Below are 26828 nucleotides of genomic sequence, written 5' to 3'. Positions count from 1 at the left end.
ATACTAGCCAACTGGCTCAATCTTTGCCATTTAGTCACTTATCACTTTGTGCTACAAAGTGGTGCAGTACTGTTTCACTCTGTCTAGTCTGGGTCCACTTACATGAAAAATGAAAGTGTAGCAGACTCTGACACAGATGGGTGAAAAAAATGCATTAAAAATAGTTTACGTTTGAGTGTCTACAAAGTAGCAGTGAATCCTAAAACAAAAAAACTTTAGCGTCAAATGAGGACCGACTGGACACCGGAGTGACTTTTAACTGCAGTGGCTTTGAGAATACACATTTTCATTTGGCATTGATAAATCTTAAATATTTTTACCTTTCAATGGAATCCAAAGATTGATGCACCTCCTCAAAGCTCTCATATTGAAGCTGAAAAGCTTCCATCAGTGACATAATCATTGAACTAAACAAGAATGAAAGACACACACTTTATACAATGAAAAACAGTAACATGATTACTCACCCCACTCACCCGCAGAGATAAATAAATCTATTTGAATATACTCTAAATGGATAAATAATATTACCATGATATATTCAATGTCACATTTCAACCACACATAAATATCTTAAGGATGGCACCATTATTTTCTGAAAAACAGTTCAATGTAATTCATGGTGATGTGTTTTAGAAAACCGTTTGCAATGATTTGATCTCTTCCACAGGCTGTCGTTCCCTCTTTCTCTCCTCTCTGTTTCTCCTCCGTCTCTTAGCACACAAAGTTGCTGAGCAGAGGTATGTTTGGTTTGTGCTTCTGGAAAGACTGATGTTAACCGGTTGCTTGTTGTTTAGTTCATTAGTTCCTCTCTTAAGTTTATGTGGCAGGAAAGCAGCGAAAGTCATGACTGTCATTCGGAGCCCCTGGTGTCCATATAGCTGCCAGCCATGGAGCAGATCGAGAACAAAAGATGGAGAAAAGAACAAAAGTGTTTATGGTACTCGCTGTGTTTGTGTTAAAATGATCATTTGCCAAGAGACCAAACATAAACATCGTCAGTCCTTTCCTCCTGGTTTTGGCATGTGGAGCTGTTCCATCAGAGAAAGACACACAGTTTGGGGGTTGCTTTTTCTCTCATGGCATGAGCCTTCCTCCATTGCTTTTTCTTTTCATTTACCTTTTACATGATTCTTTCCTTCCTGGTTCTGTATGGTTTCCCACAGCACAATGTCTCCCTCATCTCCCTCACACCCCAAACTCAACTTCATTCTTCAGAGTCTGTCAGTGCTTGGACATGTTCTTCCGTTCCCATTTTAATCATGCTACTACTCATTTTCCCCGTTCCTGTCCCCTGTCATGTTCTTCTTTCTTTACAGATGCTGACGAAGTCCAGAAAGAAAAGTACCATGGGATGCATCATACCCCACCATCACATCCCAATGTCTCTGAAGAACACATATCAGCCTGACTCTGTTCTCCCCTGGTTATCTTTGCTCTCTGGTCTGGCAAGGATTTGGTTTTTCTTATTACAAGTGAGAGCTAAAAGAGAAGATATCTAGGTATAAAAGACAAATGTAGAAATTGGCAGTTGGAGTGCATCCCCATTAATGTGAACACCATCATGTTCATTTTTTAAGTGGGACTTTTTGTCTACTTTCGTCCTCTTCGTATGTGCTTTCTTTCTCTTCATACTTGGTCACCAAGCAGAGATTTGGTCTTTTTACATTCTGTTCCATGTATTTACCAAAGACAGAGATCATTTCCCCTGACCTTCATGGCCTCTGCATGAAAATAAAATTATAATTTGTTCATTCTCACTCTTAAACATTCATCCCACTCCACCTCTTTGTCCTCTCTTCATCATCAAACGTACGCTGATTCACTGGACTGTGTGCGACCCAGGTTAGGCGGCTGGGACAGATGTGCCATGTCCTTTTTTCTGATCTCACAGATAGATTTCCTACGGGCCTGGACGCCCCTGATGGCGGCCTTGATCTTGCGCCAGCCCAGGTGGTTTAACTCAGCCAGATTTAGCACCACGCAGATGCCACTCACTGCAAACATGAACACCAAGAAAACCGTTTTTTCTGTGGGCCTTGAAACGTAACACTCCACCTCTTTGATACATGGGTAACGGTCACACTCAAAAATCCCAGGCACGCTGAAGCCGTAAAGGAAGTACTGACCCGCCAAAAAGCCGATCTCAAGGGCATTTCTGAACACGACCTGAATGATGTAAAAGCGAGAGATTCCTTCTTGTCGACGAACCTTGGAGCTCTTTCCATGAGTTAGGCCTCGAGGAGCATTTGGGATCTCCTTCACTTCAAGGCAGTCGGGCTCCTCCTTCCCTCCACCACCATCACCTCCATGCTGAACCAGAATGCCATTTATGTTGCGAAGCTTTCGCGCTCCATCCCTTCCCCCATAGTCTCTTTCCATTATGGGGTATAGAAAAGAGTAGCGTCTATCTTTTTGTTTGGCAGACTGGTGGACAGAGTAGGTGATGAAGCATAGGCTGGGTGTGCATACCAGTATGATCTGGAAAACCCAGTAACGGATGTGAGATATGGGAAAGGCTTTGTCATAGCAGGCCTGGTTGCAGCCTGGCTGAAGGGTGTTACAGAGGAACATGGTCTGCTCATCTTCATACACCGTCTCACCGACAATGGCCACGATCAGGATACGAAAGATCACCACCACTGTCAACAATATCCTAGGAGAGAAAAAGAAAGAAAAAATGTTCACATATATGATGTCATAATTTTTCTGTCGTAGATTTCACATTTCTATATTGTTCATGACTAGTTTTAAGTTCTTCTTCTTCTTTCTTGGTTATTGGCACATTGCAACCAACTTGAATGGGTGCATATTGCCACCTACTGTGTGTCAGGTTCTGTTTAGTTTTGTTGTCTGTAGCCCTTGTGGTCCTCTTTTTGTTCTCTAAGTCTTTGTTGGTTCTGTTTATTTTTCGTTATAGTTCTAGTTTCATGTGTTAACTCTTGTCTTTGTGCTTCCCAGGTATTCCTGCTCGTGTCTCCACCTCTCAGTGATGTCAGTGTTTTTGGGTTGTGATTAGCTGCCTTGTGTTTTCCATCCAGGTGTGGCCCAATCCCAATCAAGCCTCCCTCAATATTTAGCTGAGTGCTTTGACACGGAGTGATTGCTCGTGTCCTGCTGCGTTTTGTACCGCGCTCCCTAGTTTTCCTTGTGCCACTTTTGGATTTTGGTTTTGTCATTGAAATGGACTCCAATTTTGAACATTACACCTGCCTGATTCTGTTTCTCTGCTTGGGTCAGCTTCATCTACAACTCTGGCATGTGACACTGTACATGTTTTATTAAATTGTTTTTCCTAGTTTTAAGTTAGATAGATGTTGTATTTTTAAACTGTGTTCAAATAATGTTTCTAGGTTGTAATTTGAAACATATTTTCTTAACCACAATGTTGTTGACATCCTAATGGCTAGTGACCAATGATGTATCTTAGTGCAAACCCTTGGATACTAATAACAGAATGAAAATGTATACAACCACACTCCTGTTCCTTAAGTATCTCCACAGGTATTTTATCACAGATTTGAAGTAATAGAAATTGAAAAGGTAGACACATACTTTTACCCTACCTTTCTTTGAAACAAAGAATAACATTCATAATACTGCCAGGTGACATAAAATGCTTTGGGCCCCCCCTTTTTTTGTCCAAGACTAAAAGTAGCACCTGGCTAATCCATCCACACTCCTTTAAACACATTTTTTGACTCATTTTAGTAATCATAATTAATCATGAGTCATGAATAGTAAAAAAAAATAATAGGCACATCTTAATTTCCTTTTTTGGGAGGATAAGATGTGACTGTATATGAGCAAAATACCTGAACAAAGAAGTGGAGACCGGAGAGCAAACTGCTGCAGAAGCTCTGTTGCCAGGTTGGGAATTTTTTGAAACATATATATATATATATATATATGTCAGTATAACAGTATAATGAAATAACATTGATTGGAAAGAAATACTATCTCTATTTGGCAATGCAGTGCAGACAGTGACATATGTGAAGGAATGTGCAAACAAACACTGACCCATTGTTGAATGGAAATGGTAAATAAGCAGATGACAGAAGCTGCTCTGCTGGTCAGTTTGATGAGCGCTCTATTTTGGTGGCTTTAGATGCACAGGCTATATACCTGAGCAAACGTCCGTAAACTCTTTTTGTTATTGTGTGCTAATGTATGAAGATAGGCACCGGCAGACCCCCGTGACCCTGAAAACAGGAGTGGGTCTGAAAATGGATGGATGGATGGATGGATGAATGAAGATGTTACTTTGGGATGTTATCTGCCTGAAAACATCTGATTGTTTGGGAGTAAATCTGTGCCGAAAAACAACTGTTTTGTAAGTGAAAAGTAATAAATACTAATGAAAATAAATAATATTTTACCGCCTTTTACTGAAGCACCATTCAAAACATCCTGACATGGTTCACCAACAGCACTGTGGCAGACTTTTAAAGGGGAGGTAGAATGAAAAAATCACTTTCTAATGGTTTTGCTACAGTGATGTACATCACTCATCCCTCATTCAGAGGGCTAAGGTGAACAAGTTATCTTTCCTCTATCCCTTGTTATTCCACATTTTGTAAAAAGTCAGCTCCAAACGGGGCAAGTTCGATTTTGCCCGGCATGTGACATCACCTGCCAGAAACTCCTCCTCCTGACAATCATCTCTCCTCCTACCATGGACATAATACATGCCTCCTAGAATGTGAGCTCCTCCCTCTCAAACTGTTTTACCGGACTCGGTTGTGGAAGGCTTCCAACTTTTATGCGGTAAGCGGAAAGGGGGGGGGGGATCTGGCTGTGTTTGTAAATGATAGATGGTGTAAGCCGGGGCACATCACTATCAAGGTGCAGTTTTGTAGTAAGGACATTGATGTGTGTGTCCCTGCGGAGGAAGAGGTTGTTCAGCCGCTGAGAAGATAAAGGTCCTCCTTCACATCGTAAAACAGTGTTTGTCTGACTCAAATAATAGCCAGGTGTTTTACTGCAATGTGCAGTTTTTTGGTTGAAAACAATAACAAGTGTGTGCATAGCAAGAGATAATCACTAGTGATCAGCTGTTGTGTGTGGCTAGTGTCTACAGACACGCCTCCTCATGAATATGCATAAGTAGGCTGCAAATCAGCCCGTTTTGAGAATTTTTCTGAAAGTGACTTTTCAGAGGCTAAAACACCAGAAATCAGATGAGTTTGGGAAAATAAACCTCATACTATGGTATTGGGGATCTTAGATCAAATAAAGATGGGTGAAAAATAGCATAATATGGACCTTTAAGGCCAATCAGCACATCATTGCTATCTTTGCTAGAAGACATCACCAGCATGTGGAGCACTCTACGCTATATTTATTTACACCTGTTTTACATTTTGCTTTTAATATTCATTATGCACTGACCAGTGAGGCACTGCAATTTCATTGTATACTTGATGTGCAACGATTGTAAAGATTCTATCCGTAAACATTTCTACATTAAAACTCAAATATTTGAAGCCATAATTAGTTGTATTTTTTCACGCATTTTTTTTCTCTCAGTCGTATAATGTTATGGGTTTGCTATCATTTTTCAGTATTTATCCTGGCTTTGTCGAGTCCTAAGAAATGTCTTCCTTTTTGGTGTTATGAAATGTGAGATCCAGAGGATGAAAAAAGTATTCATTTATTATTTATAGGTCAAAGTAAATGCTGACGGTGGCACATGAAGGCACGACGCTCATGAGTGGTTTGTTAATGTGCCATTAGGCCTAAATACTCCTCGCATGTTGACTGTGATGCAAGTGTGTGTCCCTAGTAGTGACTGATAGGTGGTTTGCAGGTAAAAAATAAGGCGATGGCATCACTTTTCATCTAATTTTAGCATTTTCTGCATCATTAGGCCCAGTTAGCATGGTAACCACTGTTTACACTCACATTAAATTGGAACGAGCTGCATTTCTACAACACACACAGATCTATCTCTCTGTGGGTGCTTTTGTTGCAGAAATATCCAGCTCTTCTATTCACTGTCAGTCTCTTAGCAACAGGTGAGGTAAACTTTGTTGGAATAGCTACTTTTGAGGTGAGCCAGAAAGATTATGAATTTGGTTCACCTTTAACCCTCGGGGGACCTTTGGGGACCAAACATGTACCTTCTGCTTTTTTCCATTTTTTAAATTCTACATATCTCATTCAGTTTAAAGCTTAACTGTATTAACCTTGGCAAGGAGTTTTCTTTTATTATCATGTTCATAAGTCCATGATCACTTATATTGCAAGATGTATAAAACAGGTGATGTCAAATGTACCGACACTCTTTGTGTTCGGGGCCCATTTGGCTTCATTGACTCCCATTATAACCACATATTTTGGATGTACTGTTTGTTATCCTGACAACATCAATGTTCCTATCAATTATTGACCGACTCAAGGCTGTAATAAACTCATACCAAATATTTCACTTATTTTTGAAAAAAAAAAATGAAAATTTGTGTTTTTCTCATTGAAATAAATAGGGTTTTTATGACTTATAAAACTTGATATTTATGGTTAGGTCTGAAGTTGTTGAAAAGATCTGATGTGAAAAAAGTGGGAAAGAATATTTACATTTGATATTTTGAAGACACTTTTATGAAGGGTACCGTGTAGGTTTTTTTCAATAAAGCTCTAAAAGTGTTAATGCCTCCAAATCAATGTTCCTATCAATTATTGACTTACTCAAGGCTGTAATAACTTCTTACCAAATATTCCACCTTGTTTTTGAAAAAAACCCATTGAAAGAAAAATTGTTTTTCTGACAAAAAGGGCATAAAAAGGTGCCCCGGGGTTTAAGGGCACACATGCTGAGTCCATACATTTCCCAGTATATAAAACACACATACCAACAGAATACATATTAATGTTATCTCTCACAGTTCAGTGTCATCATCTCAGAGACACTCACTCTTTTAGTACTTTTTCATTGCTCATTTATTTTTCACGTCTTGGATCAAGCAGTCACTGTAGATAGCAGGCTTTTTGCAATTTCCTGTGAGCTTCTCTCACACCGTTATCTGCTACTAAAACAAAGTCCTAAGCATTACAGCGAACGAGTCTGGTAAATCAGAATCACTTCTTTGCAGTAGCCCTTGTCAACCAAGGCCCCTATTTATGTGATTAACAATACCATAAATACCACTGTGAAACATTGCTGTCATTATTTCCAGTGAACCTAGAGGACACGCCATGCTGGCAGCACATTCAACCTCGACCTCATTACATTTATCATAGATTTATGGCTGTTGTGATCATACAAGCCAACTGACTGCTTTACTGGACAGCAGCTTCATGTGGAACCTTTCCAGCACTTTGGCATGCATACAAACGTCTGTAGCATCTTATACATTTACATGCCCTAATATCATGTGAATTGCATAAAATATATGATGACAGGAATGAACAGATTTCTAAAAGTAAGAACTCCAACTTTCAGACCAATTCCAGTACCTAACACTGCTCTACAGCTGTCATTACAAAATCACAATCATAATTTTATCATACACAGCATCCAGGAACATTAATTCAGAAAAAAGCATTGAAGAAAAGGACTTCATGGTCCTGCCATAATCAGGGAAAAATGAAAACACTGTTTATGAGCTTCATTATACATGAAACCTTTTTCTCCTCTATTGTTAGACTGCAGTGCCCTGTAACTGATCAGATCACGAGGCGATGAAGCCGACTCTAGAATCCACCATGCATAGGTAATCAGGCCATTGCAGGCTTAACACGTAGGTGCTCAAACACACATACACTCAGTGTGCGTGTAAACATTCACACGTTGAATTCAGACCAGTACTCTCACAGGTGGACAGCACTATTGCTTAGCGTGAGGACGGTGAGAGGGAGTTTTCTGTATGTAAACTGTTCTATCTACGCTTTTAACAAATGTTTCCGTGGCATGAAATACTTCAAGGTCTGCAACCTTTACTCTACAAGGAGCCATTTAACCTCATCTCACCTGGATTAAAGTCCTCCTGGAGCCAAAAAAATACCTTCTCAATGAAGTAGGGATGTAACGATTAATCGTAAGGCAGTTAAAAATTGATTCATAGGTATCACGGTTGATATCGATTTTCTGACAATTGAATCGAAGTACTTTTTTTAACCAGCAGAGGGCGCTATCCGGAAGTGTTGGCGGCGGGCGGAGTCTGCTAATACTTTCTTTCTGGCTGCCTTCTACTCTTAAATATGTTAATAAATGATTCATTACTCCTTTAGCACCGAAAGAATATCTGTAATATTACTTGAATATCTGTAAAAGTCACGTTTTTTTATTAGCTCTGTCTGCTAGCATAGCTTCTCTTCTTCACTGCTAGAATATCTGCATGCCAACCGACCACTGTGTTACCAGCGCCCTCTGCTGGTCCAAACAAATATATCGTAAATCAGTGCAATGACGTTTTTTTTTTTTTTTAAAGTCCAATTGTTAAGGCCCCCCGCCTTATGAAAATGGATGGATGGATGGATTGTTAAGGCACAAAATACATTTTCAGTTGCACTTTTAAAAGAAAAACTATTATGCAGTTTTGCATTGTTTATTATAGAACCAGAATTTAGATTAATAGGCTTCATTTTCATTTGTATTATTCCTTTATTTATTTAATTCAAGATTTATTTTTAGTTAAATTGCATTGTTTTGAATAGTTTATCAAGGAATTCTTTTTACAATGAAAAATAAAAGGAAAATACAGTATTTTCTAATTTTTTCCCAAAAAAAAATTTGTCTACAGTCCCATTTTGTAAATGAAAAAATCGTGAGAGAATCGTATCGTGAACCCAGTTTCGTGAATCGAATCGTATCGGGAGTTGAGTGAATCGTTACATCCCTACAATGAAGACAATACACTGAATTAAATTCTATACAGTTAAAATGATATAGAATAATGTTTGATTTAATTTGACTTGATTTTTATTGATCATGTAAAATGGAAACTTAAAAGCAGTTTAAAATAAAACAGAATAAATTGACATCAAGAAATAAAACAGTATCTTGCATCTTCAAATTCTTACACATCTCAGTTTACATGGACACAATGTTATATAAAGAATATTTTTTTACTTAATGTATTTGAAAGGCTACAAAAAGTAACTTGAATTTGATAACACATGATCATGTGATCAACACATGCTAATTGCTAATTTCTTGCCACACATACAACATGCATATTTAACCGTCACAATGGTGATTAAATAAATCTGTTCCCACACAATTAAAATCTCTATTTTCTTCCAGAATAGGGTTTTAGTTGGTTTAGTTATATTACCAGGGATTTAAAACTTGAGAATAGACACAGGTGCAGGAAAGTTGATGGTCTGCAGATGTTGCAGGAGGTGATGTAGGAAGATGGTTATTGCACAACATGATTGATTTTAGGTTAACAAATTGTCATATCTTGATTTTATATGTCATTAATCATTAATAGCCTCTGTAAAAAATAAATAAATAAATAAATAAATAAATAAATAAATAAATAAATAAATAAATAAAGATCCCTGAGTTAGACCTAGGTCAGTTAGATCTAGCATCCAAACACCTTCCTCAATCAAAAGGTCTTCACCTTTGGTAATATGGAGGTAAATTTGAATAAATGTTTTAAGTTTAAAATACTGTCATTGTTGTTTTATCTTTGGTCTCCTTATTATAGGCTAGCAGAAAGAATGGGGGCCACACACACACACCCGAGAAAGCCCCAAGGGGCCTCTCGCCAACATCCACCCCCCACAACCACCCAACCCAACGAGGGGAGGGCCCAGAAAGCCCTCCACCCGAGACCCCCAGCAGAAGAGCCAAGGCCCATGCCCAGCAGACAGCCAGATATTTTCTTTTCTAATGGACTATTGTAATGGTCTTCTGACAGGAATCCCCCAAAAGAGCATCAAACAGCTACAGCTGGTTCAGAACGCTGCAGCTCAGGTCTTAACCAGAACAAAGAGGTCAGAACACATTAGTCCTATTACACTGGCTCCCAGTCAGCCTCAGAATATATACTTTAAAGTTCTGCTGCTGGTGTATAAATATGTGAATGGGTTTGGTCCAGAATACATCAGTGACATGTTAGTCAGGTATGAACCCAGCAGATCTCTCAGATCTATGGACACAGGTCAGATAGTGGAGCCCAGAGTTCACAGTAAACATGGTGATGCTAATATTAGTTGTTATGCTGTAAATAACCTGGAACTAAACATAACAACCCTGGAACAACCTGTCACTGCGAAATGTTCATGGACATAATTTTTTCATTTAAATGTTCACCTGCACTACTCATCAATGCACTACTGCACTATTATCTTATTATTATTATTATTATTATTATTATTATTATTATTATTATTATTATTATTATTATTATTATTATTATTATTATTATTATCTTGTTATTTTTATTTAGTTTGCACATATTAGTCTAACTACTCTTATATTTATGTTTATACTTCTTTTTTTATTTATTTTTCTTTATTCTAGTTGATTGTTATTATTTAATGTTACACTACCTGAGAGAGCACAGGTCACCAAAAAAAATTCCTCGTGTGTATTCATACACCCTTGGCCAATAAAGTTGATTCTGATTCTGATTCTGATTCTGATTCTGAAGAAGTGGAACAAACTGCAACAGAGATGAAGTCAGCATCCAATGTGGAAATTTTTAAATCCAAGTTAAAGGCTTTTTTCTACTGCGTATGACTGAGAGGGAGATTTTTAATCATATTATTGTTGATTTAATGTTTTTACTGCTGATTTGAATGTTCTTATTCATTTTGATTTTGTTTAGTGTTTTCTGTTGCACTTTTTGATCATGTAAAGCACATTTAATTGCCTTGTGGATCTTTGTGTGTATTGTGCATATAAAATGTGCTTCTATAAATTGTTTTACTTAGGTGAAATGCAGTGGAGCCTGGTGGTGAATCTATTTGTGTTTAATGCAAAAACACTGTAATCAACAACACGTACAGTGACTTTTCCAGTCTTGTGCGGTGCAGATGTGCAGTAGAAATGTATAAATAATTTCCATTTGACAGCCTACCATTTACATGTAACTCTTGTCAAAACAGCAGGTCGCCAGTGCCTGGCCAATCCCCAGCCCCAGCATGCACCTGTGATCAGCTGGCATGGGGGAGTGGGGCGCCACGCACAACAATAAATCGTTTTCAAAATGCTTTTGCCCTTGTAGTTACTCCATTAAGGAGCTTAGTGGGCAGAGAATTCACAATACAGAATGCTGCACAGAAAGTGTGCATATGCTCACAAACTTTTTACACAGCACTAGCGCAAACACAGGCGTGTGCACATCCACATGCAACAAAGCACCACGCAGACAGTGAAGAGAAAACCAGTCAAAAATGACAGAAAGGCATCAAATGACTGTGTGAGATGAATTAGTTCCAGAAAGGGATAAAACGATTATAAAGTCACTAAAAAGTCCATGTGGCTCAGACATCCTCCCTTTAAATTAAAAGAGAAACCTGCCAGTGCCGGACAGTGTGTGGGGGATGGACAGGTTTAGTAGGAAAAACCGAAAATGGAGGAAAATCTCATCATAGAGAAGGAATTATTTATTTATTTATTTATTTATTCAGTTTATTTCCGACATGGTTACATTCACTTTTTTTTTTTTTTACATTTTTTTTTTTTATTTTGTACATGCCGAAAAAGGAGACGAGAGAAGCAGTTTGCTTATCTGGGTCCCGTCCCCTGTTTTACCATCGCAAATTTACATGGGTTTACATGTCTCTCTGGTCAAACATTCTTGAGCTGTTCTGAACAGTCTTTTTTTGTGTATTCTCATCTGTAGTCAGTGTTGTCTTTTTTTTTTTTTTATTCCTCCTCCTCTCTATCGTTGTTCGTGTTGGCCTTGTTCCCTGCCAGACGTTGTTAGCATTCCTCCAGTGCAAGAATAGTTCCTCTTTCGAAGGTGTTTGGAAGTTTTTTTCCCTTTTCAGCCATAGTGTCACCACTCGGGAATGTCTCTTTTGGACACAAAAGTTTGCAGCTTGTTTTGTCTCTACATCAAGGTTAATCCAGCTGTTGTTAGTTCTATTGGCAGTGTTGTATTTTCCACTGTTAGATTTAACTTGTATAAACACAATATTATATCTTAGTTCATAAGCAAGGTAGTAATTTCAATGTACAGGAAAACGTGTTTCTAACTGCACATATGACAATAAACACTTTGAATTTAAATTTAATGTAATCCTTAATCACCCCACCACCTAGCAATTGAAATGAATAAATGACAGACCTTTTTTACTCTTGGTTTCCACATTTAATTCAGTCTCCGTAAAATAATCACAGTCTGAGTTTTGTTTCCAGTGTTTATATAGATCTGGGTGCATATCCATGATTACCATCAGTAATGTTGTTGTTTAGGTGGATCCTTCGTATTTTCCCAAGTCTTCCATCGTTTTGATTTGATTTGAGGATTGGTTTTCCGTTCTCTTCTCCCAGTGGTGTGATGTAAATTCTGCAGTTCCTTGTCCACGTCTTTAAAATCTTTCCTCCTTTTTTTATTTGGCGTGCCTTCCATGCGATGCTTGCATTTTTTTTTGTCAGGTTTTCATTAATAAAAACCTTCATTTCCTTCGGCTTTCTTCCTTGCTTCAGTAGTTCTCCTTTGAATTTCATATTCGTGAAGGTTATTTTTACAGCTCTGTTATCATTTTTCTTTGGCAGGAGATGGCAGGAGTTGATGTTGTCAGGGATCAGGACAATGTCCTTCGACTCCAGGTAGTCAATGACCTGTTGTTCAATCGATTTTGTTTCTTCGTCACTCGCGTAACTCCTGGGTTTTATCTTTAGGCCTGTGATGATGACATCTTTCTCTCTTTCCTTTTGTTCCAGCTGTTCAACCCTGGCGTTCAACAATTTTATCTCTTCAGCATTTCTTTCATTCTTTTCTTTCAGTACCTTTGCTTCGCTTTGTAGGTTTTCCAGTGAGTTTTCCAGCGTCTTTTCCAACGACTTTATCTCGGCAGATCCTCGCGTATCATCTCCTTGACCTCTTCCTAACCCGAATTGGGTTCTGAAGGGCCTCCCTGCGGTTTTTTCACCATTTTCCTTCAGTCTTGGGCCCAATTTTTCAGGCTGTTCAGCTGTAGCCAGCTGTAGCCAAGGTTGTGTTATCGGAGCGAATGAAAACACGTCTGCTCTCTCCAAAGACCAGAGATTTTATATAATAGCTATTATATAATAGCTTCTACACGCAAACCCAGTTCTGTAATCTGTGGCTGGCCTAGCGGAGGAGTCCTGCACTTGATTTGTTTTGTTAATGCCGTTCAATAGCTTTAGATGGCGGTAGTCAACAGAGCATCCCCCGCCCCCCCACCCCACACTACCTGGTCTTTCCTTTTTTTCTCACTGTTTTTTCCTATCTTTACTCTGCTCTCTTGAACTCAAGCTTCCTGTTCTCCATCAGAAATAATCTCTGTGTTGTGTGTAGGTTTCTATGAATACACTTGATTTTCACTTAGCACATATTTCACACCCTCTGTTCCCCCGGTGAGCATGTTGTCATTGGCCTTCCGTAATATGTTGCTTGTGTTATCACGCAAGCTGATATATTTCTCTTCCTCGTTGTCTAACTGCCTACGTCTGGTCTTTTCTCACATTAAACTGTTATTGGGAATGTGTGGGTGTGATCTGCATCTGCAATGTGGAAAACAATTATTCTTATTGGAAAGAAAGAATGTGAAAAGCAATTACACTAGAAACGCACATTCACACAAAATATGAATCCAAACAATTAGAGATAAGTGAAAAAAGCAGTCCAAGTATGCAGTCCAGAAATCTTTGGTATTGTGTCATGCTTTGTGTGATACTGTACTTACTAAACTTCTGTAATTGATGTATGAGACACATATGCTTTGAGCTGCGTTTGAATCCTGATTACCAAAGTTCAAAAATGTTTTCCTCCACGTGCATGTAGGTGGAGATCTTCCTTATCTTTCTGTAATACTGCGTTCACACCGAATTCTTCTTCTGCGGCACCGGACGCATCTGCCGCAAGAATCGTTCTGCATGTGTCGCAGGATCTAAAAATGTCCTCATTCGCCTCATATGCGCGTCTGAAGCGAAGCACCGCCCACCAGCGACACATTCAACTCAGTGAGTTTCACTGCCTGCTGAAGTGAGGAGCTGCGCTCCTTTTTCTCCTCTCACAAACATAAACCACCAGTGAAAAAAGCCGGTGTGACTAGCGGCTAATGCTGTCCTAGCTCAGTGCCGACTTTCAACGATGAAAACTATAACGAGAGAACTTTTACCTGCTACTACCACCTCCTCGCTCATTCTCCTCCACGCCAAATGACCTTCCTCGTCCGGTCCCGGTTATAAAGGCCTTCATACAGGTCCAGGTAGTCACACCCAGCTTCTACTCCATGGTTGAATGGGTGAACAGACCGGTGTCCGTGTTGACGGCCTGACGTCATCGTCAACAAAGACTCTGATTGGCTTTTGTCATGTGAAACAGTCGCAAGAGTTTAATATTTTCAACTCTTGCGGATGTGTGAATATGCGTAAAATCAGGAGCGCGCTCACACGGCCAGCGCTCTTGCTCTTGACATGCACTGCCGCACAGGAAAGATTTCGCATCTGGGACGCATCTATCTAGCTATCTATCTTCTTCTCCAGCCGTACGTTTACAACAGCATTTATCATAGACAGCTTCACTTTTGTGATTTATATTATCAACTCACGGAGTTACTAAAGGATGAGTTCACTCAGAATGTAGGCTTATTCAAGGAGTTTACTGCTTTAATTTTGCCCCGGTAAATTGAGGAAGTGTACGGCCTCACGCTGAAGCCATCTTACTGTAGCGGGAGGGAGGAGCTGCTGCCTCGGCTCTACAGGCAGTGGCGGTCGGGGTAGTTATCGCTTGAAGTCGCATGAAAAGTTAAACATTTTCAACTATCAAATCACGCAAGTCGTGTCATTTACTTTGATTTTTTATGTAACCTAGTTGTTTCAATCGCGTTGGGTGTGAACGCACATTTATGGGTGTTAAAATTTTGTTTATATTTAGTATTTGTGGGTTTTTGTGTACTGAAAGTTTGGTGACCTTTGTGATGAAAGTGGCTAAATTAGCAGTGAATTTACGCTGTCCTTGGTGCTGAAACATGGCAGATTTGACAGCTGTCACTCAGAGAGAGACAATGCGCTCCCTAACGGGCAATTCTCCGTGCTTTTTTAATGCTGATTCATCATTGTTTTATTAAACATTTAGGTTAATTAGTTGTTTGTGTTCACGTGATATTGTTGGCCCATTTAGTTAGCAAACGGCGCTTTAAAAAAAATGTATTCATTCATACATTTTTGTCTCTCTCTTACTGCCGGAACAACATGTCTCCTGTGTTCTGGGACTGATGATTTACAAATTAAGCATTGCTCACCACAGATTGTAGTTTGGACAGGTGCTGGTTTTTATAGAAGGGGCTGAGCTAATAGCAAAATGTGGGTTTCAAACCATAGAGGACAATAACTCTTACATTTTTACAATAGAAATACGTCATATTTAAATACTTGGCTAAAATGTCAAGAGTTGGACTAGAGTCAATCAACAACACTACTTCAAACCCAAATGCAATTGTTTTCAGCAGAAAAAAGTGGTTTGGGGGTTTAGTTGCTCTTTAAATTTTAATGAAAACGAACTTACTATCTCCAGGCTGTGAAGCAGTGATGCTAAGTAAATAATGCAAGTAAGTAGCAAATTTTGTGTCATGGCATTTGGATGTCATCACTTTTCCTGTAAATACACAACGAGGCAACACATACTGCTGCTGGTAGCTATATGCAAAAACCAAGTGTTTTCATTGGTGTTTATAAAGTGTGTAAGATTTGAAGACACTATTTTTAAACCTCTACAACATCTGAGTAAAATGTCCAAACTTTATGAATATATTAAGCCTTACTTTTGGATGTGGATTCATTTATTCATTCATTTATGTATTTATCTACTCCTCTTATCTTGTGCACAGTCGACACACAGACACTGACAAACACATTCACACACAGATTCATATGAGCAAATTAGACTCTGACTAATCTGTTTGTGGAAAGTGGAAGGAAAGCCACTGGGAGAACATGCAAACACCACATAGAACGTGCCAAGTTCTCTAGATCAGGAGTCAAACAGAGGACCTGCTGTACCCGCATGCTGCCCCTTTGTTCCATATATTATTCAATATTACCATTAATAATTATTACTCCCTTCTTCTAAGTCGTCTTTAGTTGTCATGATCCTCGCTATGAGTGTTTGACAGAATCTTTCCATGAATTGAAATTCCATGTGCAGTACATCTCCCTTGACTCCACTGGATCTGCCTTCATGTTTAATGTCATTCATATTTTAATGAACAGCAGAAAAACAGTGACTGTGGTTATAGAGCTGAGCTGAAAACAGGCTGAGGTGAAGCACCACTTCTCCATGTTTGGCGTTCCGTGGGTTGTACAGTATAACACTGGGATGTGGTTACAGGTAGGGAAATAATCCTGATGTAGAACAGCCACTGATCGTTTTTGTGAATAAAAGGAAATGTGTAAGAGCTCAGCTATCCACACAAAATAAAGCTGTGGGAAAAAAAGATTAGACTCAAAGAACATGAAGTGATTGTGTTGAGGATCGATTCGCAGAAGATTGAAGACTCACAGAGGCGATAATTAGAAAAAAGAAAAGAAAAGTAGGTTCTTGGCTGTCTTACCCAGAAACCCAGCACAACCTCTCACATCCCTCCCTCTACCCTCTCTCTTACCCCTCCACTAAGCTTTCCTCCACTAGTTACCAAGGCAACAGGCAAGGGGCAGAAAATGAAGGGAGATGAAGGAGAAGTGTGCTGATGAGAAGCTAAACCAAAGAACTGCATCTTTTTGCAAAATAAGGGAAGTTTTTTTTTTTAGTAGTTGGTTAGTAGTCCAAGATGACTTTTCCAACAGATGATAATGGAATTTCCATTTCATTATAGTTACCTTCTTTTTTAATCAATCTTATCTTTATTATTGATTTTATTGGGCATTAATGCATTTTTAATTAAAAAATAAATAAATAAATAAAATTAAAACCTTTTTAAAGAAGGACGCTATTTTTAGAATGTGTAGATGGTTAAGATTGGTCTCTTTCTGTGAAAAGCTATTCTGCGCACACTTTTATGCAATTCAAAGGCAGTTTAAAGGAAAAAGAAAAATCAATGACAATATTTTATTGTTTACTTTGATTATTAAACAAGTAACAGGCTTATCTTTAGCTGATGGTGAGTTCAGTGCATCAGTCAGGATTTAAATAAGATCGATCAAGCTTGGCTGTTATGGCTGACCTGTTAATCCTCTCCACAGCCTCACCTTTGCTCTCCGTCAATAGCTGCTACACACTGCTCAGCTCAGCTTTTCACAGTCCTGCTCACACCCACCTCCCCCTTCCTTCAGTAACCGACTTGCTCGCTCCCTCAAATATTCACTGTTGCTCTTCCATTTTCTCTTCCTTTTCCCTGTCTTAGACATGAACACTGCCCATTTACTCCATTAACTGAACTCTAAATTCAATTCACTCTGCACAAATATGCATGAAAAGTGATATCTTGTGTGGTTACACTCCAAATTGAATTAGATGAAGTGAGAAGTCATTAGAGATCTGCAGAATATCGGTAATAAGATTGTACAATTGTGAGTAAAAAGCTAAAAGCACCATCTTAAACATTAATTAAAAAATCATTGCCCTGGTGTGACCGGAAAGGCCACGAGAATAAAAACTATCAGAAGAAATCATCTGAAACAACAGGGACAACGCCGTGCAGTGGCAGCAGCAGGAAAAGCCAAATAAACTCTAATTTATTGTTCATTTCCTTAACATGTAATGTCAAGAACTGGATTTTTCCGGACTTTTTTTAGGATCCCCATAAATGTATTACCTTTACAAAGAGTTTTTAAATGTAAAATAATGCCTACAGAAATATGGATATGTACCATGCATGTATGAAAATATAGGATCAAAACTGAAGTTCATTAATTGTTAAGCTGCAACATCACCTAACCCTGACCCATGTGACCAGCCAGATGAAAACAGGCCGAATTCTGCAGTGAAAAATACATTACAAAAGCATGTTCTTATATTGTTTGTTGTTGTTTGTTTTCCAATTGAGGTATTTTAATAATTTTTGAATTGTGTTTTTTAAAAGCCAGTTATGTAATTTTAGTTACTTAAAAAAAAGAGCAAACTACCACTACTGGCATTTTTTTGTTACTTGTTATATTTTGATTTGAAAGTGGAATAAATACAAATGGCATGGGTTTTTAGTTTTCAAAAACATATTGCAAAACTTGCCAAATTATGGGTAGCTCCTCAGTGCTGTAGTGTATAGTACTTCTATTTAACATCAAAAAGGCCCTGGGTTGCTGACTTTGGTTCCAGCCAGTGGGCGTGCACTTTAGCTGTTCTTGTAGCCAAAATACGGCGCTCATGGGCGCTTCCATCTTTCAAATTTGACGTCATCTGGAGCCAGAGTCTGCGCTGTAGGGTCCGGTGGGAGGAGCCCTGGTAACACGCACCTTAGTCACAGAAATATCGAGCACACTTCTCAGGAGATCTTTAAATGGTGGAGATAAATCTGTTGGACAGATATTTATTTGTTTTGCTTCTGGTGTGTTTGTTATTTTCATATCAGATTTGCATTTAAGATCATGGAGACTTGGCTTTAGATGGAGCACAGACGGGAGAGGGAGGAGCTTAGAGCAGCTCTTGCTAGTGCAAATCTTGCTAGCTTTCCCACATTGCAGACTACGCCTTTAAGGCTATGCATATGGTTTTATGGAGTTCCCCACCATAGCGTTCCTCTGCAGTCTGTAACATGTATGTTATAATCACTGGTATCAAAATAGTATGAATGTGTTTTTAGCGCTGTTATCTGTATAAAAAGTTTAATTATTTAGGGTTGTCACACTTGCTGATTTAAGTTTTTGTAAATTTGGATAAGGAATTGAGTTTGAAAAGTGAAAAGTTTATTCAGTTCAGGAACAAAAAGTTGCTGAAACTAATTTATAACCAATTGTGTCATCCAGCTTCTCATCATCTGTGAAGGGGTAACGCTGGATTGTTGGACAACAATCAGTGTTTTAAGCAATAAAACAGAAGTGTACGGCAAATCTTAAGACACTACAGTTGAGCCAGTGTTGTGTTTATGTCCACGCACCCATTATGGTTATGCTTAAACTGTTTCACACAGAGACAATAACCCAGAGCTTGAGCCAGGACCATGGTGCTCTGAAAAGGATCTATGCTCTACAAACATATATATTCAAATTATTTGCTCAAACAAAACGTGTTAATGTGTCATAGTCATCATCCTTTTATTCTAATATCCCATAGTTCTCTTTAAGTAGATGCTCTCTGCTCCCAGTCTGTGAGGACAAAAGCTTTAAAGCTTGGTATCCATTCAACATGAGTACAACCTCCATCTGCTGACGTATTTTCTTCTTTTTATCTCTTTATCTGCTGAGTGGCTTCAGGATGTGTAGACCAATGTACTGACAGCACTGACCAATGTCTCACTACATTCCCCCAGAAACACTCTGACTCTCTCTCTCTGAGTGATTCCTTGCCTTGGTTTACCAATAGCTTGAAGCACAGTTCACATAAGGAGCGTGGGGGCAATATTACCTGCTGACAGATCTTTATCCACATACACACACACATATACACAAGTAATATAAAATGCTGAAAGCCTCACAAATGTAATTTTATATACAATACAAGCTGTGAGAATGTGTAATTACTCATGACACACACACACACGCACACAGTTCCAGCTGTTGCAGGGCGTCACAAAGCCGATTGTGCTCGACATAGCTGGATGCACCATCTTAGGAAAAAGACAGAGATGAATTTCTATTGTTCCATCTGGGCAGCACTAATCTTCTACTATTGTTCAGCCTTAGACGATTTTGATCTCAATCCAGTAGTTGTGGAGAATCTCAGATTCACTGACTTGTCAATGGACAGTACGCTCGTTTTCAGTGCAAGTTTTTATTATGTGTGAAATGGTCTCCATGACAATACAAATTTATGAATATTACCCAGGCAACCAACTGGATATCCAGTGAGGGGAGACGATTTTTGCTATGCTGATGAAGGAATGAAGCTGTTAGGAGGACAAAAAGCAGTTGTGGTTGAGGAAGTGATCGAGTGACAGCGTGAGCAGGAAATGTGGAATGTTGGTGGGTTACTGAAGGGAAATGTAAAAATGAAAAAGAGAGTAATGATGGTCGTAATCCGGATTAAATGGGAGCATTTTTGGACAATCCCGAACTAGGACCGTTGTGTCTACGCCAACTCCCCCACCCACTGTGGCTTTCCCATGCCAAGCTCCAACCCAAATCGTCTGCTCTGGCACATGCAGGGAGCCTCCATGACACACATGCAGACAGCACATGGTCACACCGGGAATGTCCCAACCACAAAGAAATCTATTTTCATACAGCATTTCTCTCCTGCTTTGGTGGTTCCGTATGAAAAAATGTAGATATGAAAAAGAAACAGGTTAACATAGTGTCTGGAGCCACTAAACATCAACCATTCCATCCACCCATGCATCTTTTATACCTGCTTATTATGACAAGAGTCACAAGATGCTGGACTCTCTTCTATGTATTACTCACACATTCACCCCTGCAGTTAATCTAAGGGCTCAGATTAACGCATGTTTCATTGGACCATTAGGACACTATGTGCGAGCAATAGATTAAAAAATATATAAACCTTAGATAAACCAGAAACAGTGACACCGCTTAACAGCTTTGCATAAGGTTCATTCTAACCCCTTGCTTCCACTTTCCAGAATTTAAGTGGCTACCCCTGATTATTTGTATTATTAGATAAAATAATAGTGTATGTTTATTAGATCAGTGGTTCTGAAACTTTTTTGGCCCGAACACCCCTTTCTCTTATTCCTGAATCCAAGTACCCCTTTATTCAGACTTACAAAAAACAACTAAGGAGCATAATGATGTAATGAAGAATCTCACTTTATAAATAAGTGAAATTAAACAGTATTTAGTCCCTCCTGAATTGATTTATTTCTATAGTTTTTATCATCTCCCACCTGTTGTGGGACCAAGACTTACCCTTGTATTTTCAATTAATGTTCTAATCAAGATAATTTCCATCATCATTATTATGATTATCATTTTTAACTAGAACAAAACGTTTTAAAACTCAATATTTTAGTGCTTTTGTTAATTTTCCACTTTACCTCTCTTTCAAGTACCCCTTGTAGTGCCATTTTCATTTAAGAAACACTGTATTAGATCAATGAATCAAACATAATTTACTCCCAAAAGAAAGGAAATTGGTCAAAATTATCGCATGAAAGTTTGTTTTTAACTCCACCCAAAATATAGGTTTGTTGAGATTTTGTACGGGTAGTGGCGAAGACGAGTGCATAGAAGTGTTTGATCGAATTTTAGAGAATTCCACACAATCTACTCCACACCACATTATATATATATTTTTTATTTGATCTGATCTATGCACATTTTCAAATTATTTTGTGTGGCAAATGCTATGCATAAATTAAATGTGACCATCAATTGTTCATCAAATTACCGCTGTGGTGTTCTCCTTCTTTATTATGGTATATTCCTCTTTTTAAGAGTTGTATTAAATGTAATTTTCTCCAAAATCTAAAACTTGCAATAGTTGATGTCCTTTGGCTGTCCTCTCCAAATAAAAGTGTCCATCTGAAGCTCCATCCTAACCTGGCAAGAGCTAGATTGATGTGTAGCCCTCCCTCTAACTCCAGTTCTCCACGTTGTTCTGGGTCTGTGTCTGGCGAATCCTTTCGGAACCAGGGAGGGACATGAACAGAATGCTTGAAGCTGATAGGGCAAAAACGCCTGTCCACCATGATTTGTTTTAGCCAATCACACAGTAACAAATGATGTCGTCATTGGCATGCACCACAGAGACGCTGCTGCGACAACAACAAGGCTCCACTTTGCCGTCTTTATCGTCCAAAAATGCACAAAGCGCCTCTCACTGTTGCTCTTTCAAAAAGGAAATGCTGAATTCTTCTAAAACTGAGTTTATAGCAGCTTCCACACGTTCATCCTCTTGTGTCGACATTTTTCTATATTGATTCGGAGCTATGCTAATAGCGGTAGCCCAGCTAGTTCTCTCCCCGCAACTGAGCATGTGCCCGTTTTGCTTCGTCACACCCAGATATCCCGCCCTAAACCACAACACTGGCTCATGATTGGTTCGAACCTGTTCGGTTCGGGTTGAAAAGGCGAAGACTGGAACAGCACAAGATGGATTCTGGTGTTTGTGAACACCAGGAGAATTAGGTTTGCTCCATCCATCCAGCTATCACTAGCTGATTTTGCAGATGGCTGCTTGAGGATAACACGTGTCCTTCTGCTGCTACATGTCGCACAATCTAAACTTATCCATTTCACATGACGTTGCTGTCAGCCACACTGTATCTTTTGAGAATAATTGTGAGAGGAGTGTGAATGCAACATATTGCTGTGAGCATACGCTCGCTGCTTGGAGCTTGGCCGTGCGGCTGAATTGAAGGATCCGTAAACGGGGCTGCGTGTGCTGAGGTGTCAGGTCATTGTCACACCCTCTGTGGTTGCTTGTGGGAGGTGTGTCTAAGTGTGTTTTCTGCCCCTGAGTAATGAGTAAATATAGTAACAACGCTGATAGTTCGCTTACGCACGTTTGTACATTTACATGACCATCTGGTTGGGATTGTGTGTGTGCATGATGATGCATTTTCTGCGAGAAGGCAGTGAATCAGCGCACAGCTTTTTCTATATATATAAAGTGAAGACAGTGAGTGTTTTAGCAAAAAAATAAAGTGTTTTCACTCCCTATCAAGTCGTTTTCAGTTGAGTCACTGCACAGAAGCTGATATGGGCTCTCGTTCCATCATCTCATGAGTAGCCTACTTCAGACTAAAAATGACTCCCATCTCATACATTAGAGATCTTCCAACTCCCATCACAGACCCAATAATGGGAGTTAGAGAGGATTATTTTGATCCACCTAGTGATCAAGTGTAGCAGCAGCATCACAAAAACTAACCAAGTGCCTGATGTGTGGAGAAATGCTTTTATCTCAACATCAGAATGATCAGTCAAACAAATCGCCAACATCATCTGCATGCAAACACTTATTTATGTGCAGCACAAACAGATTGTATAAACAAAACAATCATCTCAACGCAGCAAGCTCAGAGAACCGACCCAACAGAGGCAACTTCAAAAGCTGCAGCCGCGCTGAGAACCACGCAAAGATCAAAGACTTCAATTTGTTTTAATTTTATCCTCATATTTAATGTATCTTAGTTTGTCTTTCTCTTTCTAATGTAGAGTGGGTACGGAAAGTATTCAGACCCCTTTACATTTGTCATTGTTTCAATGCAGCCATTTGCTAAAATCCAAAAACTTCATTTTATTTCTCATGAATGTACACTCAGCACCCCATCTTAGGGGTCATTGTCTTGTTGGAAGGTGAACCTTTTCTATCTCTGAACTTTGCCGCATTCATCTTTCCTTCAATTGCAACCAGTCGTCCTGTCCCTGCAGCTGAAAAACACCCCCATAGCATGATGCTGCCACCACCGTGTTTCACTGTTGGGATTGTATTGGGCAGGTGATGAGCAGTGCCTGATTTTCTCCACACATACCGTTTAGAATTAATGCCAAAAAATTCAATATTAGTCTCATCAGACCAGAGAATCTTATTTCTCATAGTCTGGGAGTCATTTGTGTGTTTTTTGGCAAACTCTACACGGGCTTACATATGTCTTGCACTGAGGAGCCATAAAGCCTCGACTAGTGGAGGGCTGCAGTGATAGTTGACTTTGTGGAACATTTTCCCATCTCCCTATTGCATTTCTGGAGCTCAGCCACAGTGATCTTTGGGTTCTTCTTTACCTCCCTCACCAAGGCTCTTCTCCCACGATTGCTCAGTTTGGCTGGACAGCCAGGTCTAGGAAGAGTTCTGGATTATGGAGGTCACTGTGCTCTTGGGAACCTTGAATGCTGCAGAAGTTCTTTTGTAACCTTGGCCAGATCTGTGCCTTGCCACAATTCTGTGTCTGAGCTCCTTGGGCAGTTCCTTTGACCTCATGATTCTCATTTGCTCTGGCATGCACTGTGAGCTGTAAGGTCTTCTATAGACAGGTGTGTGTCTTCCCTAATCAAGTCCAATCAGTTTAATTAAACACAGCTGGACTCCATTGAAGTAGCAGAACCATCTCAAGGAGGATCAGAAGAAATGGACAGCATGTGAGTTAAATATGAGTGTCACAGCAAAGGCTCTGAATACTTATGACCGTGTGATATTTCAGTTTTGTTTTGTTTTTTGTTTTTTTTATAAATTTGCAAACATTTCTACATTTCTGTTTTTTTCCATCAAGATGGAGTGCTGAGTGTACATTAATGAGAAATATAATGAACTTTTTTGATTTTAGCAAATGGCTGCAATGAAACAAAGAGTGAAAAATGTAAAGGGTTCTGAATACTTTCCGTACCCACTGTATATGTAGCGGAGGGGTCTGGCACTTCAGCAGTTGTTTAAAGGGCGGTCTTTAGCCATGGTGGCAGAGTCTGATGATTCGGTGTGTTGTGTGTGTTCTTTTGATGTCGCCAGCCCTCAAGACTTCTTGTTAGAGTGAAAGAATAAAGATCTAGAATAATTCTGTACGTAGAGCAACTTGACACCAGGCCAGATAAAAAGACTTTTGTTAAGAATCTTTGATGTGATGACTAAAAACCCAAACAAATAAGTGTGAAATCTCTAAGTTTTCAAGATAAAAGATAGTAATCATTCGATTTTACTCACTCATGTCACTGTATTGGACAATATGGAGCCCCAGTCATGACATGGTTTAAAAAAATTACATTGTGGCTACAAAATACTAGTTCATGGCTTAGAAATGCTACTTCATGGTCACAAATTAATAATTTGTTTCCATGTCATGTCAGGTTCCATAGAACAGTCTGTCAGGTCAGGTGGAAAGAGTTGATCAGAATACAGTACAATGTTTTATTTTTTTTTTCTTTGGAATCTCAGCAGTTTACTACAGTTTTTTCATTTGCCTAAAGTTGGATGACAACAAGTATGATTATTGGATAAAAGGTTTCAGTGCAGATAGACTTTATGGCAGAGGTGAGCAATTTATCACAGCGGGGATCTAACGACTGTGATTATTTGATCCAAGGGCCACATTTTCAACATTTATGTCAGCGTTTACATTAAGGACCAAACTGGCATTAATACAAGAAAGAACAAGGAAGGGTTTGTGTGTTTTTGTTTTTGTTTTGTGCTTTTTGTTTTCATTATAAGGTCATTTTGTATATATTTAATTCAGTTTTTGTGTTTTTGTTCTTGTCTTGTATTTATTTTGTGTATTTTCTTATCATTTGGTCATTTTTTGTTTTGTGTGTAATGAGTGATTTTGTGTATATCTGCTTTTGTAGTCGTACTTTAAAGTGTATCATTAATTTTTTACATTTCTTTCTCATTTTGTGCTTTTTTTGTCATGTTGTGTGTTTTCGAGCTGTTTTATGTTTTTTTTTTTGTCACCAAGTCTATTCTACTGTAATTTTGTGTTGTTTTTTTAATTTAATTTGTTCATTAACTTTTGGGGGCCGCACAAAATTAGAACGAGGGCTGTGTGTGGTCCTCGCTCCACCAGTTGCCCAGGTCTGCTTTATGGTATCCAATGAGTCTCTGATACTGTTCCTATTGTACGGCACAGTTCACTGCAAAGGAGGAGATAGAGGTTCTAACCCTAGTTATTAGTAGGCTTATCTCCATTATAGCCTGTCATTTTGATGAAGTTTAATGACACATTGTATTGTAATTAAAAGACCCCCCTTATATCCAGGTGTACAGAGAGAGCATCAACGTAATGACTTCCAAAGCAGCTTCATCTAATGTCTCTGTTGGTGTTTGCGGACGTGCATGTGTCATAAATGGACTCATTTATATTGTGCTTTAACACCACTACACTTGTTCCAAAGGGCTTTGCATTATGAGACTTATTGGGACTCATTGTAGCACACCAATAATGCTGGAGCAGCCAATCCTCATGGATTATATATTAAACTACACTGATCAACAAGTTTTGTTTTTTTAAGATGATTTCCTAAGATGAGTTAGAAACAACATTAAGACGATAGATTGGTTGTCAAAAGGTAACACATTAGCTTATTCTTGCTCTCACCAGGATAACAGGATAGGGGTGTAAAAAGTTTATGATAAATAATTCAAAACATTAGCATCAAAGTCATGTTCTGACGCAAATGAGCCGAGAAATCAACTCATTTTCAGATGATTTGAAAAATTGATTCATTTTTTCTCAACTCAGGAATCCTGGCAGGTGATTTTTATTCATTGGACGTAAAATGACAGAAGTGAAAACAAAGCAGCAGGAACTGCTTTTACAGAGAAGCTCTGAAGCTTTTTGTGACGTATGGAGCAAAGAAGTAAGCTTAGATTTTTAAGAAGATTTTCTTGGACCAGTGGAATAAAACTAGTGACAGCGAGTATCAGTCAAGCTTTGGCTATAAACTTACTTATTGAATTATTGTAAGTACATAAATTTGATGTGTATAAATGACAAATCTTTATAAAAGAATAACACTTGGTGCTTTTCTGTCTAAACAACAAATTTGATTGACTGTTGGATTCCAGAGAGGGTTTAATGCTTTCATATCAATAACATTGAAATAGTCAATTGTAGTTTTCCTTGACTATTTTTTTTTAAGTTACAATAACAAGACTATGACTAAATGATGAAAAAAAAAACCATGTGAACAAAAA

The 26828-nt window shown here is 38.8% G+C and overlaps 1 protein-coding gene across 1 annotated transcript in view; it reads right to left on the bottom strand.

Annotated features, from left to right (window-relative positions):
- Positions 1-596: 596 nt before the first annotated feature.
- The window catches only part of gjd1b (gap junction protein delta 1b), a 38984-nt gene continuing 12752 nt past the window's right edge, over positions 597-26828 (bottom strand). Inside the window, exon 2 of the mRNA XM_028464210.1 lies at positions 597-2656. Coding sequence (XP_028320011.1) covers positions 1807-2656 — 850 coding nt within the window. The 3' untranslated portion in view covers positions 597-1806. The remainder of the gene's footprint in view (positions 2657-26828) is intronic.

Source organism: Gouania willdenowi, chromosome 13 (assembly GCF_900634775.1).
Source record: "Gouania willdenowi chromosome 13, fGouWil2.1, whole genome shotgun sequence".
Taxonomy (NCBI): domain Eukaryota; kingdom Metazoa; phylum Chordata; class Actinopteri; order Blenniiformes; family Gobiesocidae; genus Gouania; species Gouania willdenowi.
Note: the sequence above shows the minus strand (reverse complement) of the source record. Positions and strands in the feature narration are given on the sequence as shown.